Source organism: Lates calcarifer, linkage group LG15, assembly GCF_001640805.2.
Source record: "Lates calcarifer isolate ASB-BC8 linkage group LG15, TLL_Latcal_v3, whole genome shotgun sequence".
Lineage (NCBI taxonomy): Eukaryota > Metazoa > Chordata > Actinopteri > Centropomidae > Lates > Lates calcarifer.
In genome coordinates this window covers 8,864,950-8,883,036 of record NC_066847.1, presented here as the reverse complement: position 1 = coordinate 8,883,036, position 18,087 = coordinate 8,864,950, and the positions used below count along the sequence as shown (strand labels likewise).

Genomic DNA, 18,087 nt, shown 5'->3' with positions numbered 1-18,087 from the left:
CATTTTCATGTCCATAACAGGAGGGAAAAAAGACACCAAAAGAAACAATGTAGAAATTCAAATATGTGTTAGTTTCAGGTTTATTAGTACCCTATAAGGCAGTTTGATTGAGTTATATGGAGGCCTTGATTTACTCACGTAACTTATTCATAAGAACAAACTTATTGGTTAAATGACGAGGTAGCACATTTCTAACGCATCAAATGTCCATGATAGGTATTGCCCCTCGCTCAACTGTCCACATAATTACATTTTCAAATATCAAGTCATTTATTTCTATGTCTGGATGGAGGCTCAGAAAATCCTTTTAATTATAAAGAAGACAGTGTGAGACTATATTTAGGAATGAGTGCTGAACCTACTGTGGAGATAATGGCAATGTGATTATTGAACAGTAGGAGGCCTCAGTGGGCAACTTTTCTGTCAGCCACCACCCACGCAGTTCAATTTCAGCAGTGCAGCAGACACACATGGTCATTTACGGTTAAACATGACACCAAAAACTATTTTTACATTCCCTGAAGGCTGATTTCTTGAAGATATTTTAGTCCCCAGGTATCTTTCACTTTGTTTTCTTCTCTGTGTCAGGATGACATTGTTCTCGTCATCTCACCCAGGCCATATTTGTCTTTTCTGGGGCTAGCTCTCCTTTCCTCCCTCTCTCTGTGTCTTCTTTTCTCCTCGACTGCGTGGGAGGGTCCCAGCCACGCAGCTCCACCTACACACAAACACAAAAAGATGCCATTCTCAAATGTAATATTCACATCAGAAGCTTAAAAGTCTAAGGAGATGTGTTACATAATTATTTTCCATAATTTTACAAACAACTGTAAAATACTCAAATGAGATAAAGCAACTTTTAAAGGACAGTAACACCTATTCTGTTAGAATGAATGAATTGTAGTTGATTATGACTTGTCAGTGAAGTTGTGAGTTGAGTAGACTAGGTGTCACTACTAAAACTATCAAAATAGATGCTAGTAAGGCTTTTAGGATTCCAGTCAGCAAAATTAATTCAGAAAGTGACACGTATACACACACACACACGTATACACACACACACACGTATCGGCAGACTTTGAAGAGGCAAGAAAAAATGAACCAAGTGATTCACATTAAGCTAACACTTCAGTCAAGTCAAAGATATGAAGATGCCTTTCTTTTTCTGGAGTTTACTGTCAGTATAGCAGGAGAGCCTTGTGTCTTTTGTGTGTAAAAACTCTAAATTTAACCTATATTTGTCAGTTGTACAACAGAGCCAAATGAGGAATGACCTTGAAAAGAAACATGCAGTTTGTCGTTTTGATAATGATACAATAAACATTTTACTGGGCTCCTCTTGTTACTAGTTTTCTCAGTACTAGGAAATATTGTCTTTTTTTCTGTTGTTGTTGTTGTTTGTTGTTGGTTTCAACAGGGAGGCATGTGACAGCAAAAGTTTGGGAACCACTGACTTGTATCACTGTGTACTTTTTTAAGAACTGTAAGAGTCATTTAAGTACATATCCTTATTTGGTAACATATGTTATTAAGTATCTCAGTTCAATTTTTGTATCAATGCTGTATGTGCACAGTGTAGGATAGAAGGTTACAACTTACTGTCAACAGCCCTCTGGGATGAAGAAGAACAGTTTGCTTCTGTAAGGTGTTCAGCGCTGTTTAAAACACAACATGGAAACGTGTGAATTAGCTGCTCAGCATGAAACAATACATCTGAGACATGATGATTATTGACAGCGCAGGTGGAAAATACTGGTGTATTGCAGTGGAGACAGCTGTCAATCACCTGTGGAAGAGTGGATTTGGCATAATGGATCTCAGCCCACCAGAGTCCTCCTCCTCACTGGTGTGTGACCCCTCCCCTTGATGCCTAATGGAGAGGTCACAGCACATTTTGTATTCCCCATGTTCTGTTTTCTTTAATAACTATTGATGCATAGATCTTGTCTCATGTATATGTATGATTAGCAACTACATCAGTGAAAAGTAATGGGGAAATATCAGCAATCACCTACTAAGCAATAATAGCAACACATTTTTTCAGCAGTTGTAATAATTGCAATGCTTGTGGGAAGGCATAGCAGCTGGGAAGAATAATATTAAACCTGAAGTTGGCAGCACAGGCCACAGTTAAATGCCAGATTCCTTTTTTCTAAACAATATTTCTCTTTTTTTATTGTATAGACAAATCAATAAATAGAGATATTATACATTAAAACACAATCTAAAAATACAATCTAGAATTAAACATCCCTGATATACCATAATATCCACACATCAATGCAATCAAGCACAACTTCCTTTCTCTGCTGTTCCTTTACAGACAAAACAGTTAAAATGTCATGGTTCTCGTCTCAGTAGTGAGACGTGACCCCGTAGAGCTTCAGCTGCATGCCCAAATTTAAACTCATTAAGACGTCTAGTATACATGTAGACAACAACAGCACTGTCTCACCTATTCATGTTTGTTTGTTGTTTGTGTCTCCTATGTGCCTCATTGATGCCGTGAGCCTGCAGAGGAGAGGAGAGGTGTCACAAAGATCGTGCAGGAACCAGAGCTACAACACACATTCACTCTACAGTTGGTGAGTCTCTGCAGTACTGTGCATGAATTAACATTTCTCAGAGTTTAGTGTCTGTGGGGACTGGAGAAAATAATCACCATCATCAAAACTGCCAAGACGTAATACAGCAACAATATGCAAATGTCTTGAGTTTTCTGTGGAACTTACTGAACTGGAGTGGGAGTATTTGGCCAGCGTCTTGGTTTCTAATGTCTGGGACTGGTTGGTGGGATATGAAGAGCGTGGGATTGTACTGTTTTTAGGGGGCAGAGGTGGAGCGCAGAGGTGGGAGCTTGGCACCTGGTAATCCAAACTTGAGAACTGTTGGTATAAGGGAAACAAAATCAAGTGGGCAGTCAGTGGGGATTTTTTTTCTTTAATTACTTCTTTATTGTAGAACATGACTTGAAAGAGACAGGAGGAAACTAGGAGTTTGGATGATGTACCTAATTTTAAGCTACAGTTCCTGCTAAATCACCAAGATACAACCATGTACCTATAGACTGAAAAAGTAGCAGACAGAGACATACAAGCTAAAACTGAATAAAAAAAGGGTGTACAGAAATCTTTTCACACACCTTCCTCAGGGCAGCCATTTCCTTTACTACCAGTTCGATGTCCTCATGGTCCTCCTCCTCTGCGTCGTCCTCACCCTCCTCCTCATCCCAGTGACCACTGCCTGGCAGGTAGGGCTCGATCAGTATGGACTCTGTTCCTCTGATGTCGCAGCGACAGTATGGGCAGGTGTGGCCAGCTGACTTCTGCTAGATAGTTAGTTAGGTGACAGGTCATGGGCAGAGTACTGGAAACACTGTTTGAATTTAAAGACCCTTTGTCATGCATGTTTTGAGAACAGCTATGTGTCTTTTGAACTGTGTGTAGTGGAATATATTGGGCTCGCCTTTAAAGAAAAAAGGCACCAGTTTTTCGAAAGATGAAGGAGGTGGAAAATACCACGTGTAGTTTGCGGTTTTTGCACAAACGTAAAACAGATGAAGGTGAATTTAACATTTTATTTTCCTTTTGTCCCTCTAGCAAACTGGCTTTGTGCATATAATGCTCGTTTTGTGCTCCTTTTGTGACTACTGATTCTCTTCTCATGTAGTTTGTCCATGTTGGTGACAAGATTTTTCCGACTGCTCTCCTTCCTAAATTATTACCTAGTTTAGCAGTTTGTCTGACTGATATACCTGCAGTTTGGGCAAACGCTTTTACTACAACAATCATGTAATAAAACTTTTATTTAAGCTGACACATTCTGTTAGTTGGTATTCAGCTGCAAATGTGGGCGGATGACTTTAAATTGTGATTCAGTCACTTTAAAATTTGAATCCCTGTCATTTTCTTTATGGTAACACAAGTCATTGTATTGTATGTAAACTTATGGTTAATGAAGAAGTTTGCTTGACCTCAATCTATACCAGATCTACAGCTTTTCTGTGGTCTGACGTCTACGAAGCATATCTAATTTTCTTTGCATGCCTGTGTCTCTCTCTCCCCTCCTCAGTCTCTCTCTCACGCACACTTTTAAGAGTGAATGTGATCCGATACAGTTTTAAAGAGGATGTGAGCCTGAGCTCACACAGGAAGTCCTCAGCCAAATGTCAGGACAGGTCATACTGCTCTGCATCTTTGCAAAGGCATAAACACCTCCTGAATAGATGGGAGGCTACTGGCTTGCTGACTGATAGAAATAGTATCAGAGCATGAAGCTGTAATTTTCCCACAGCAGCTTTCTGATTGGATGTCTTAAATGTCACTCTGTCGTCAAAAGGGGAAGTAGGAAGTCGGGGAGGCCCCGTTGCAAGAGCAAAAGTGCTCACAGGACGTGCTGTCCACATGATGACTTAACTGTGATTTCCAGACAGACCTTAGGGATTTGTGTGCTGTTTAAAGTGGTCAAATGTAATTGATTAAATTTAAAAGACCATCATATGATATTCTCTGATATTCTTATTTTCTGACATTTATATAGATGCGACCAGGCTAAAATTCCCATTGCATCCCCCCTTCTGCAGTCATAAAGTTGTTAGTTTACACACTGACAGCATCTATTATTGATATGAAGGAATCATTTCACAGCACTTTTCCTTTTGGACCATTAAAGGTTTGTGCTTGTCTTTCCGGTAAGCTAACACACCACATGTTCATGGGGGAAAAATGGTATACGAGAGTGCAGGGGTGAGTTCTCAGCTCCTTTTGTGTACTTTTTTTTTTAAAAAAAAAGGTTTTTTCTTCAGGGGCTGGCTGATGCAAGGTGAATTTCACAGTAAAAACAGAAGTTTTTGGATATGAAACTGGTCTGACTAAGGCAATGCAACTCAGAATTTTTCACTTCGATGCTATTTTATTCTGCATTTCAACACAATGTTGTGAATGGAGATAGTGAGAAATTTGAGTTTCAGGGATTAAAATGAACATGGTTTGCACATTAAGGCTTTTCAAGGAGTAGTATCAGGTATGTGCAGAAATGTTGTTTTATCTCACATTCTAACCAAGTCACATTTAAGACTTGAAAAAGCGACCTTGATTTTTGAGAGTTATTTTACATGATGAAGCATGTAAATATGACTCACGCTTTGTTTAACACAGAGCATATTTTTGACATAACCCCAAACCACATGCAAATAACCAGCATTGTTACAGCATGGTGCAGCTTCGACCAAAAACCAGATCATGCCTGATTTTAAGATTAGCCCACAAAAATAAGTCTAGTTAAGTTAGCCCAGACTTTTCACTCCACTGAACAAGACAACGGTTACGGTAACAGCCTTTGTTTAACGTGACAGTAGGAGCATGTGGTAGCTGATTAGCATGTAGTTTGTAATGAAGATGGATAGACTGAACAACACGCAACAATTAATTAAGTAGATGGGGGTCATACCTGCCAGCCTGTGAGGCAGGGTTGGCACAGGAGATGTCCACAGGGCTGGATACGAGTGTCCTTATCTCTCTCTGCACAGATCTTACACAACTGGAAGGTGCTGCCGATCTCACAGTAGAGCTCATACTGCTCCTGTGGTGGTGGTGGGTTAGCCAGAAAGACGAGACAGAAAATGATAAGAGAAAACAATATCTCAGGATATGATCTGTGTTTTGTCTTGGCAAAGCTTCAGGATGCTGCTGGCAGTCCACTGTAAAATTGATAAAGAGGAATAAAGTGCATCTGCCTCACTTCTGTAACTTTGACTTTTCCCTTCTGGGACGGTTCACACAAGCTCGTCAGGTCGGGGTTCACATCTCGGCCATCTGGGTACAGATAGCTGTAGGCACAGAAACGCACATCGCTCAGAGAAAACACACACACACACACACACACACAAAGGGAGGATAAATCAGAGGCCAGAGTGTGTATGTCCTAACCAGCCCTCGTTGAAGCCTTGAATGAGTGCCTGGTAGAGAGATGTATTCTGGGGGATGGTCTGGACGATGCTACCTTCAGTGGTCACATGGCCAATGGCCCACTGGCCCATTCTTGTGCAGCTCAGGCGGAAGATGTAGCTGTGAGAGAATGACATCCCTTTAAATCCCATCAGTTCACAAGACAAAAAAAACAGAAACTGAAATAAACAGAGAAAATCAGACATAAAATTTCTTGAATACTAGATGGAAAGCTGGAAAGCTTGAGTTTTATGTGCTATGAAAAGTATCCTAAAACTCAAGAGGAAAAGAAATATGATGCACTTTAACATAGATTAAAAAGTGATAAATGAATCCTCTTCCCCCGATGAATTTTTAAACATCATGATAAATAGCCAAGTACTTAGTAGTAATTGGATTGCTGTGGTTCTATGTTGCTTCAAGGACCTGATTTTTCACAGCTCAGAGATCAGGTACTAGATTTGATGTCACTCAAGTGCTCAACACACCTCTACACTGCTATTTACAGTTTTGAGAGGTGCTTTTCCGGGAAGTTTATCAGTCAAAGTTTGTTGCCGTGCTTGTCCTTACCTTCCAGGCCTATGCAAGTAGTGTTCCAGACGAGCCACAACCTGGTCATAGGTGAGGAAGGCCATGTACCCTGGATGGGTTACTGCTAGTTGGTTCCAGTTCCTTAAAAGTGACTTCCAGGGCTTAAGGAGAGAAGGGTGGGAAGGGAGAAAATACTCTGGATGAATTGGTGTTCATCATTTTTCACCATTAAAATACTAGTTTTGGGAAATATGCTCATTTGAATTCTCACTGAAAGTTAGGTGAGAAGATAAGTACTCGTCTCATTAAAGCTACAGCCAGTTAGCTTAGCTTAGCATAAAGATTGGAATAGGGGAAACAGCTAGCCTTGCTCTGTCAAATGTTAACAAAATCTACCCACTAGCTCCTCTGAGGTCATTTTAGAAGGGGTTATTTGCGGGACTATTTTGCACATTGACTTTCTGATAATGACCAAGTAATAGTCTGGCACCTAACCCCCCGTAAAGAGGCGAATTGTTGATTTTACACTTTGCTTTTTGAGATATAATGTGAACTTAAGAGGCGCTGGTATGTCAAATTTGTTACCTTTGGCTAGAACCAGGCTAGCTGTTAACCCCTATTTCTAAATGCTAAGCTAAGCTAACTGGTTACTAATGGCAGCTTCATATTTACTGTACAGATGTGAAAGTGGTATCAATCATCTCATCTAACTCTCACCAAGAAAGATGATACACATATTTCCCAAATTGGTGAACTATTCCTTTAAATAAGCACTTAATTGCCTTTATTGGAAACATTCACCTCACCTGAAACAGTCTAGTGAAGATGTCAAACTCAAACACAGATATGTGGTCATTACAGGTGAGATCGATGGTTGATTTCAGAGCCATGGACTCCATCCCTTCCTCAAATGGATGCACGCTCCGCAGTTTTTCTTTAAAACTATTCCACTGAACTATACACCTGTCAGAATACATTACTGATGTGTAGTGAGTGTATACACATAAAATGAAAAGACAACATGAAAAAAAGTGTCCTGTCGTCTTGAAAACTTCAGACACTCACTTGTTTCCAAATGATTGCCACCAGAACTTCTCAGCCTCTGTCTTAGTCACCCTGTAGGTGTCACCCTGAAAACTCCCATCTGGAAACATGGCCTTCATCTCCCACAGCATGTGACTGAACAGCAAGGACAGTTTCGTCAGGTTCCTCCTGAGAATGGAAAACATAGCAGACTTTCAGTTACGATGGCAAACATAGAAACTAATGCTATTTAAAATGAGTTTTATGTAATTACTTAAAGTATCATTAGCTCAGAGTCAGGACTCAAACATGCAGTGTAGGTGTGTGAAATAATGGATGTCAAACCAGACAAGCAGGTTCGCACTGTAAACTGGGAGTTTACAAAAAATTAAAATAAGATAGAATAAAATTCTATAACCACATTTTTTAGAGGAAATATAACTCTAATGTACATTTGATATTATATTGTTTCAGTTGAGAAAGCTTTGCTGATACTTTCCATAGATACACACACACAACACACAACAGGTAGTCCAGCTCACAAACAGGATGCTCTCTGCTGCATGCTCGTCTCTAAATACCACAAAATGTTCCAGCGGCCAGTGTGTCACCTCAGGACAGTATTTACCAGTTACACTTCAGCTTACTTTCTAGGCTCTTTTATAAACTTAATTAGATTATTTGAACAACTTTTTGTTGCATGCTTCTCAACACAAATTTACATTTTTAAAAAACTCTTCACACATTTTTCTGTCAACATGCAGTCAAAATGGATTAATACTACCAAAAAAACACTATTGAAAATCAATACCAGTGAAGAATCCTTAACAATAACAGATTTGTATGATGTAAACACAAATTTGTAAAACATTTAAGTAAAGTAACAATAAGTAAAACACATGTTTGAGTAGAGGAGGACTTTCATTGCATAATCTTATTTGTATGACAATTACTCCACTATAAGTTACATTGATTATGTTATCAAATATAGCAGCATGCTTCAGTATACTTAATATGTTTCTATTTTCATTTTTAATGTGGACTAATTCCAAAATACACAAACAATAGCATTTGCACCTTTATAATAGAAATACAGTCATAATCGTACAAAGTTTGGTTTTTAATCTTCATTACATTAAATCTCATATCTATAAATAGATATATATCTCAGATTTATTATTAGGTGGACATTTGCTTCTATAAAAGGTGGTCAATGACTTGCTACCTCAGTGAGGAAAAGAAAACCTCTATGGTGTTGGGTAGAGGAGAGTAAGGTGGGAGGAAATGTGTAAGCCACATCCCTTGCTCTGACTGGGCCGTGTACATGTATAAAAATAACATACATATACATAAAAGACAAAGATATGATACTGTGGTACTGTATAAAGCGGTGACGCTGGTCATTGACATTTCCTGTAATTGTGTCATTGTTAAAGATTAGAGAAAGATATTTCTAATCAGCTTGAAGAAGCTTGATGTGAAACGTACTTTACAAACTAACTCAGAGAAACAGAATCGCCTGTGTAGATCTTGAGGATAGGCACGTTTATGCTACTGTGCTTCAGCCCTCGGTAGAAGGAATCTTTCAGTTCTGCAGGAGTAAATTCTTAACATAATTTGGAACTGTTATGTAGATTATGTACAATCCAGCGACACCTCCTTATATATTTTCAGACCCAATAAGGAGAGTGTGAGCATTAATTTTTACCTAAAGCCATCTGTATGTGACCTCCACATTCAGCACTATACTCATGTTCTCAGTTGTGCAATGGAGATCTGTGTTATTTGTGGAGGTTGAATTACTATAAAATTGTAATTAAAATTTGTGTTCAACAACTGTAGACACACCCTGAACGTGATGAGAAGCTTAAGCTTGCTGGTCAAATATTGGTTAGGGACAAAATTAAGCTGCATTTAAGGCCTGCAAAGGGCAGCCTGTTTTTTATATGAGAGGCAGTGGTGAGAGATAATTGAGTACATTCAGTCACGTACTGTACTTTAAGTACAAGTCTGAGGTACTTGAGCTTTCATTGAGTATTTTATAGTAAGTTCATGTCACTTTCTGCTTCTGGTGACATTTTGTAGGGAAATATTGTACGTTTTACTCCACTGATAGTTATAGTAACTATTTACTTACCAGATATTTTTCATACGAAACATATGATGAGATAATGATGCATTGTTACATACTGAACTAACCACAAGGATACAGAATTGTTAAAATTCACTCTTTCTCAACCTACAATGTCAATGAAATGTTACTTCCACATGAATGCATCAACTGTTACCCATTACATATCATAGTATAACACTCAGACGATTTGCATGTATATTCCAGTCAGCAGAAGTCAAAGTCATCAGTGTGTCACAGACAATAATCTTCCAGCTGCTAAACCTTCCACTGTCTGTTTCTGTTGCCTCCACCATCGGTCTTATCTCACTTCTGTTTTTAACCTGACATGATAGCCTGACAGAAATTTCACTCAGTTAAGGGTGACTGTTATTTTAACCACCTGACCGTTAATGTTAGGCCGAGTACCTGCCGCTTACTGGCATGAGTCTGTAGGATAATAAACCACAAAAAAGGGGGCATTATAATAAGACAAAATCAAAAGAGGATATTTACGCAATTTGCCCTGACATCTAAGCCACATTACACATAACTAAATGTGAATTTGCCACATGATTGCCCATGCAGACATGGCTGTGGTGAGAGGGCCATCTGTTATCTTAAGTGAGAAACAGACTCTTGAAAATGATGCAATTAATCTTTAAATACATTTTATTTGATTTTTAGATTTCACTGCAAGAATAGCTTGAGCAAAAGCTGGTCACTGTGATAATTTTCATATGTGACTGTATGTTAAACTATAGAACTGAGAGAAATCGCCACGCAACAGCCGACCTGGAGCTCAGTAGTGTCTCAACTGACGGCAATGACAGTTAGGAGGAATAAAATTTGGGCCGATGTACTTGAAATTACGGTAATCACACAATAATATGTAATAAGAATGTTTTTTTCCCCCCAGTGTCAATGCATCTAACACTGCACTAAGTGTAGGTAAAAAAGCATTTAATATGGTCAAACTGATGGACTTGTGCCACATTGTGTTTCACTGCCACTGGAAAATAATACTACAGAAGGTTTCAGATAAGCTTACTGTGCAATTAAGCCTTTAAATATCAGGATAATGTAAAATGATAACTTGAGTTAGATAGATAGATAGATAGATAGATAGATAGATAGATAGATAGATAGATAATACAAATTATCAGCATCTCTTCATCAGAGATGAGACAGATAAAGATTTTCTACTTTGATGAGGACGTGCTGTTTGTAGTAAAAGCTTTACTTATGACCTTGTGTGCAAAATCTTATCCCTCCTGCATGTTATATAGTATCACAATGCATTTGCAGTAAGCACAGTAGGGTGTCCATGAATACATCTGTATGATCACACACTGAGAAAGAGTCTGTTTTAGAACAGACTCTCCCAAGCTGCTCACATTCAGAGGTTTCCGTGGCTTTTTCTAGTTTGCCCATATTAGCATCACAAAGATGCAGGTTTGGCTCTTTTTCCACCTTCGTCATTAGTAGTCCCAACAGGAGCAGGGAACGCGGCCCAAACTCCAAATAAATAGTGACTATATAACTGCTCCAAAACATCCACTTTAGCCAAACAGCAAACTTACAGAATGTGGTCATTATGTTTTTTCTCTGACACACATTTGGCTTTTGGTAACTGCAGAAGTTTATTTTTCTATCATAGCTTCTATAGTTGGGATAAAACAGTTATTTCAGTTCATTTAATTTTGTGTTCAGGGAGGGGTCAAAGCCTCTATCATAGCTGCCAAGGATTAATTTATGATTATGTTTTTTCTCTTACAAATATAGAGGACTATTATGGGGTTCTTGTACTTTTTAAAGAGCATGAGCTGAGTGAAAAGCTCCGCTCCCATGGTACTGGATAAAGATTTGAGCGATGTGTGGCCTCTGTTTGACCCTACAATTAGTTTCTTTGTGTTAGAGAGGGTCAGGTTAAAGAGAGGAATTTGTCTGGAAAAAGATCATGTTTTCAGTTTGTGAACATGATCTGGCTGAGTTGGAAAGAAAATGGCGACTGTACTGTAAGCCTATCCTCAAATGGTCGCTCATATTGACTTCTCACTTACTTCTGATGGTATCAGGCCGTACACATAGTCTATCTGCGCAGGTTGTGAGATCTCAGATATTTGGCTTGTTTCAATGAGTCTGAGTGGAATTTCAGTTGTGATACTCAGAGAATTGAAAATGTTCATCTTGCATAGAAATTCAAATTCTAAAGCGAAACAGTTTCTCGATAATACACAGACCTCACTGCAAAGTTTTTGCATTGGAACCAGGAAGAGAAATCCCTGTAAAAACTGGTGATCTGTTGAATATCCAAAATAATGGAGTTGCTTTTTCTTCACAGAGATTTAGATTTTTTCAGTTATAATGTTTTAATGCTGCAAGCTGAGCTGAGCAAATGAAATTCCTTTCAATCCCGGCGGCATAAATACCAGAGATTATATCACAAAACATGGCAAATAAAACCAAAACTCTGTGCACTGCTGCCTACTATTAGACGAAAGTGAAAAGAATATACACATTTCTTTATAATTTGTGTGAACCAATGATTTCAGATAGAAAAATATGATAATTTTCATTATTTGTTAAGATGTCACTTATTTACTTGATGAATCAATTATTTATCTAGTCTATGAAATGTTCAAAAATAGTGAAAAATGTGCATCACCACTTGTGAGAGCCCAAGGATATGTATTTAGATGTCTTATTTTGTCCGACCAACAGTCCAAAACCTAAACATATTCAATTTGAAAAAATGATACAGAACACAGAAAATCAGCAAATTCATATTTAAGAAGTTGAAACCAGCGAAGTTATTGATGATGAATTTTCTCTCAATCACCTAATTGATTGATTGATTGTTTCAGCTCTAAAGATTTTTTAAACTCGAGGGTCAGAAACATAATCATGAATGAGTGACTGAATTAAGCACTTGACAAAGATCTGTCAACTTTTTTTGAAGTAAGATATATTGAAAAGAAGCTAAAGATTGTTGTGAATGTCTACAGTGATTTAGCGTTTCAAAACCATTTCCCGCTAACATGCTTTTATGTATATGTATGTATAGTGTGTGTCCCTCTTACCTGTAGCTCGATGTGTCTTCAAATATCTTTTCCCGTCCCTCTTTAAACAGCAGCACGGCCCTGTCTGTCTTATCCAGCAGGTTTCTGGCATGGACCTTCAGGTAGTTGGCCTCGTCTCCCCGGGGCACCTGTCCACCTGCCGCCTTCAAGCCTCTGTAGGGCTCCCAAACCCGCGTGAGCAGCGCTGTCGTCTCAGATACCAGCTCTGGCAGGTACGGCGGACTGTTCCTCAGGCCCAGCCTGGGGTTAGTGCACAGCTCGTGGAGCTTATCCAGTTTCTTGAGGGCCTTGTCCACCAGCCGCCGGTCTCTGCTGGTAGGGAGCTGGGAGCTTGTGGTTTCTGAACCTGCTGTCGCCATCATTTCTCTGCTGTGTGTGTGTGTGTCTGTGAAAGTGATTGAGCCAAGGACTACCTTAAATGTCAGTCTGTCTGTGTTTACATGTGGGGGTGTAACAATAAATAACGATGGTCCAGTTGTGTTAAGAGGTGTGAAAACGCAATGTCTGAATATGGGTGAATGTTTATGAGCAGATATTGACACTGGCTCAAGTCTTTGAGTGTTTAAGCTGGCATTCGTTGTCCTTACAGTGATTATTGTGAGTTCTCCGCTTCATCTGAAAAGCACACATCTCAGCCTCCTCAAACAGCCTCCATCATCGAACCATGTAATAGCAATCCAACAGCATTACATTATCCAACAATGGACAACATGTGCAATTACAGCATTTTAAAAAAGGTGTTCAAAGCTGAACTCCCACTCAAAACTGACACTGCTGCCTGTTTGTAGCGCCTCACTCCTCTGTCAGAGCTTAAGAAAAATTCAAAAAAATGAGGTTGGTCATAGTACAACGAAAGATACCAGCGACAAGAAAGAGAAAAACAAAAGGAAGGGATGATTTGAGACTGACTATAAACCCTCGAAACAGTCTTAACTTTTATCATCCCACTTCGTTCTCTCCCTACTCTCTCCACCCTCCTAAATACACACTCAGCCTTTCTTGCCCATTATTTAGCACAGAACTCTCCTTACCAGAACTCATACATACATTTCAACAGCACAAGCAGTCCAACATTCTGAGGGTCAACAGAGCTGAGACGTCTACTCACAGCACAGCGGAAACATGTTCTCTGTCATGGCCTCAAATGTTACTGTTTCTTGTCTCTCTTTCTTGATGTCACCCTCTCTCTCTTTTCTTGGTGCAACCTTTGATTGGTTTCCTGGTTGCAGGCAGACAAACAGGTTTGTTTTCTTTGCTCTATTACTCAGGCAGGCAAGCAGAGAGAGAGAGAGAGAGAGAGAGAGAGAGGTGGGAGGGAGGAAGACAGAGAGGTGTGGACTTAGAACTGAACATTTACTGAGAGTGAAAGCAAGCCACGAGGCCTGAGTAACAGTATCCAGACAGGTAGACTGCTTACTTACTAACGGACAGGATGCCTGTGAAATGAGAACAAAGGTCAAAGTTCAGCAGCTCCAATAGCTTCCTTTGTTGAGATATAAAAAGAATCATCATCTTCACCTGACTGTCAGCAGGGAACAGTGTTTACTGTGTAATTAAATGGATTGAGTTGGCATTTCTTCAGAAGTTAACACAAACTTGTGTGTTATTTTTAGCCTCACCAGCTGCATAAATCTCAGGATGTCAATCTCAGTCTGTCAGTAGGTCCATGCTGAAATATTTTTAAAACTACATGAAATTTGGTAAAGATAATAATGGTTTGCAGATGAAGTGCTGTAATTGCTTTGGTTATCCCCTAACTTTTCCTTTAGCACCACTATGAGGATGACGTTCGTGGTTTTGAGTAAATTGTTGCAACAACTATTGGATGAATTACCATGAAATCTGATACACACATTCATGTCCCCTCAGGGATGAGTTGTATTAACTACGGTGATTCCTAAACTTTTCCTTTAGCGCCATCATGAGGTCAAAATCTTTATTTGTTCCATATATTGCAAAAGCAATGCCTGTCAGCCTCAGTTGTACTTTGTGTGTTGAGTTAGTTTGTTTGTACCAGTTATTCACTCTTAATCAGCTGTCCCTGCCCCTTCTTGTTCCCAGCCCCAGCAGATGCAGCTTCAGGCTCAACAGTATCGTCTCCCTGCCTACCTATGAACCAGGTCTACTGTCAACTGAGGGAGGAGGTGAGCAACACTGTTAAATTACATATCAATTGACACGATTGCACGGCATCTGTGGGAAGTTTTTGTTGTTATGAAAATTAAGTGATTAAATGACTTGATTAAACATTTTTCACTGATAAGGAATCAAACATTATAATGATCCACATAATGATCCTTATATGACAGAAAAGCTGCCTAAATCTGCATGAGATGCTGGACAGTTTGAAGCATTGAGTGCCTCAATCTTTATTAAAGTGATGATAATGTTTTTTTTAATTGTGGAGGCTTATGTATATTTAAGTTACATTTATTCCAAGAAATTCATTAATGTTTTAATTTCACAATTAAAAGTACGTTTAGTTCAGTGAATTCCACTGAATGTCGCTTGCAGTTATATTTTCAGGGTTCACATGGCCTGTGGTAGTGGGGCCCATTGTCATATCTTTTCAAGGGGTCCAAAGTCCCAGGCGATGCCCCTGCTTCCAATAGTCCCCTGCTTTGATCTACAGTGTTTTAATGCCACGGTCAACATTGTAGTTACTTCACTTACACTTACATACAAACTGTTATCTTTTATATCTCCTGATGTGTATGCAAAAAAGTTTAGAAGTCGGCTGGATAATATGTCTCTATTAGCACCAAGTGCTACTTGAACCACACACCCTTCACTTACATAAACAACTGTACTAAAACCATCATTTACAACAAATACTACATGTTGGCAACACCATGTTAGAGTTGTATGAGCTGAATGAGTAATAGAATTTTTAATGTACAATATCACATTCAATATAATATTTTATCAACTACTTACATATTTTGAGTCTAAACTTATTTATGCAGCACACATCATGGGGTGTTTTCAGAATTGCAGTGGATGAATTATTTATTTCTAAATACACTGAGTAAATATGTTTTGCCAAATTAATGTTTGTATCCTTTGTGGCACCCAATCTGCACTTCTTGTAGAATGAGAAAATTTACAGCCTCTGCTTTAACATCCACAAGAGGGAGACACTAACTCAGATACTGCTCACCTAGTTTAGAGTTGACACTGCAATCTAATGATTATCATCTGAACATTCAGTTTCCAGCTTAATCTACCTTAACCAAAGAGCACGCATGTGCTTTAACAATTCTTTAAATAAACAACAAAATGTCTTTTGCCAGATTTTGTGCATGTTGAAGCAGCAGCAGCCCCAACATCTGCTGCAAAAGACAAGTGTCAAAGCAGCTGACTCAAAAGCCAAAGAGGAGTATTTTGTACTGGCCAGGTGCAGATGGATTTGTATCTCTTAGTGCTTGTTTTTTTCCTTGATTGTTTTTTGAGAGTCTAGTTGCATGGTTGCTTTTTTGACACAAGGGGGCCTCATTTCATTGTTTTGTGTCTAGATATGTTACCCCCATGATTTGTGTTTCTATTATCACTATCAAGCACTGCCTCAAAATACTGAACCCCCAAATATCAAACATGGGAATGTTTCTGTTTTCTGTTCACTTATATGCTCTTTATGGTTGTTACACCTCAGTCAGTGTCTGATTCCTTCAGCAGCAAGCTCTGTCATGTGTGCTTTCAGGGTGAGACTGGCTGAAAAAGAGGTAGGCTAGTGTTTTTCATACACAGTGATACCTTACGCCAGGGGGGACCATAATGGTTGAGTGCCCTGACAGCTGCAGAGTATGTTTGTGCAGTGTTAGGGTGTTTCAGGGACTTTAGACACCAAGCTTTGACTTTCCGTTGCCCGCTCCACACTTCAGTGGAAAGAGGAAAGTCCCAAATTGACCCTGGTAATAAGAACCTGGTCTGAGGGTGGAGTAGGATAAGATTAGAGACAAGGAGATGAGGTGTGGGTTGTGTTTATGTGTGTGCATATGTAGGCTTGTTTGTGCACATTTATCTTTTTTTGTAAGTGTGATCAGGTAACATGGCCACATGCAGGGTGGCAGTGACATTGAATCAGCTAATCAGTTGGTTTGGATCCTTTCTTTGAGTTATTCTCCTTATTCCTCATTTTCAAGTTGCAAGTTCAGCTCTGAGTCTGCAGTCTGGTGACATATCAACCTGAGGAAACCGATGATCTAATACATGAATGATCTGACTGACACTGTGTATCTGATCTACTGTAACTCTGCGTCCTCCCAACAACACCAGTGCTAAACAATCTACAATTAAGCATTAGGCTGACTATAATGTTTACAATGTGCTTTATAATGTGTTTGCAGTAAAGAGCATTGTAACTTTGTGACTCCAATATATTGACACCAGAAAGCTGCCATTTGCAGACAGACACAGTCAGCTGTAATGTACTACATCTGGGACAATCCTCTTTGTTCTATGCTGTAATGGGATCAGAAAAAGTGGGACATTGTTCAACTTTTTGGACCAAGGTGTGAAAACCAACCTTTTGTCTGCTGTCATGAGCCACTAAAACATGTGATCAACATGACATAAAAATCCATGACATCACTAAGAGCATGCAGAAAAGTTCAAAAAGGAAGTTTACCTCTCAGTGGTTTTTGTTACCCTGTTTTCTTATCATTGCACTGATCTGTCACAAACACATTAATACATCATAAATGTGGTAATATGTCCAGTTTCATAATAAAAACATACAATTCTGCAGGACAGAGGGGCCACTTCTATTACTGGAGTTGTGTTTTTAGCTGCAGATGACTTCAGTTGTCATATTGACTTTAAGCTGAGTCTGAACCTTCACTCACTGTCTTCATGCTGTATGGAAATGTTAATTGATGCTGCTCCTCAAGTTTGGAAATCGTTTAAAAATAATACACAATGAAATAGTTTAATTTAATCTTTAAGCTTATATCAGTATTAACATGACTATACAATTCAAAGCAAAAGTGTGCCATCTGAACATATCCAGCTGTGAATTAATGTTATCTGTGTTAATATAAGTAAATAAGTGTGTATTACAGCAGCTACAGTAAAAGCCATTGACCCACATTCATTTTAACCTGCCGTCATATTTTGCACATCGATGTGCCCAAAGTACCCGAGCCGAGTCGAGAAAAGCATCGACCCGTCTTTCCTCCTTGAATTTCTGAAGAAATTCAGTACACTAGTATGTTTTTGAACTTGCATGCAAAACAGACAGATGTCAGAGAAGTCGGAAATGCAGAAATTATTCTGAATTCGACGCAGTGTTTTCTCTTTTCCTGCCGCACTCAGTAGATAATTAAGTGCTAAAATTGCTTTGTTTCGGTTTTTAAAAGGGGAAAGCACCGTCGCGCTGTCAAGTGGCAGTCGTTCA

The 18,087-nt window shown here is 39.1% G+C and overlaps 2 protein-coding genes across 3 annotated transcripts in view; one reads left to right on the top strand and one right to left on the bottom strand.

Moving 5' to 3' along the window:
* Positions 1–18,087, top strand: part of apoc1 (apolipoprotein C-I) — a 138,451-nt gene that overhangs the window by 3,226 nt on the left and 117,138 nt on the right. The window lies entirely within an intron of this gene.
* On the bottom strand, positions 51–18,074 carry cblc (Cbl proto-oncogene C, E3 ubiquitin protein ligase). Of its 2 annotated transcripts, none has more exons than XM_018672365.2 (13): positions 12,693–18,074; positions 7,542–7,688; positions 7,283–7,439; positions 6,516–6,637; positions 5,928–6,065; positions 5,740–5,827; positions 5,449–5,580; positions 3,143–3,328; positions 2,733–2,885; positions 2,456–2,511; positions 1,787–1,870; positions 1,600–1,655; positions 51–718 (listed from the first exon to the last, which is right to left on the bottom strand). In XM_018672365.2, the coding sequence occupies exons 1-13, from the start codon at positions 13,052–13,054 to the stop codon at positions 585–587; spliced, it is 1,815 nt and encodes a 604-aa protein (XP_018527881.1). In that variant the 5' UTR covers positions 13,055–18,074; the 3' UTR covers positions 51–584. The 2 variants fall into 2 exon arrangements, with proteins under 2 accessions (XP_018527881.1, XP_018527882.1); XM_018672366.2 differs by having other exon boundaries at positions 3,143–3,325; positions 12,693–18,072.

Bases quoted from the DNA above. Each gene is read 5' to 3' on its own strand.
- cblc (XM_018672365.2), bottom strand. From the start codon at position 13,054: ATGATGGCGACAGCAGGTTCAGAAACCACAAGCTCCCAGCTCCCTACC. The intron at 6,066-6,515 runs GTAAGGACAAGC...ATTCTCTCACAG, and splicing joins TACTTGCATAGGCCTGGAAG to CTACATCTTCCGCCTGAGCT. The intron at 5,581-5,739 runs GTGAGGCAGATG...CCACCACCACAG, and splicing joins GAAAAGTCAAAGTTACAGAA to GAGCAGTATGAGCTCTACTG.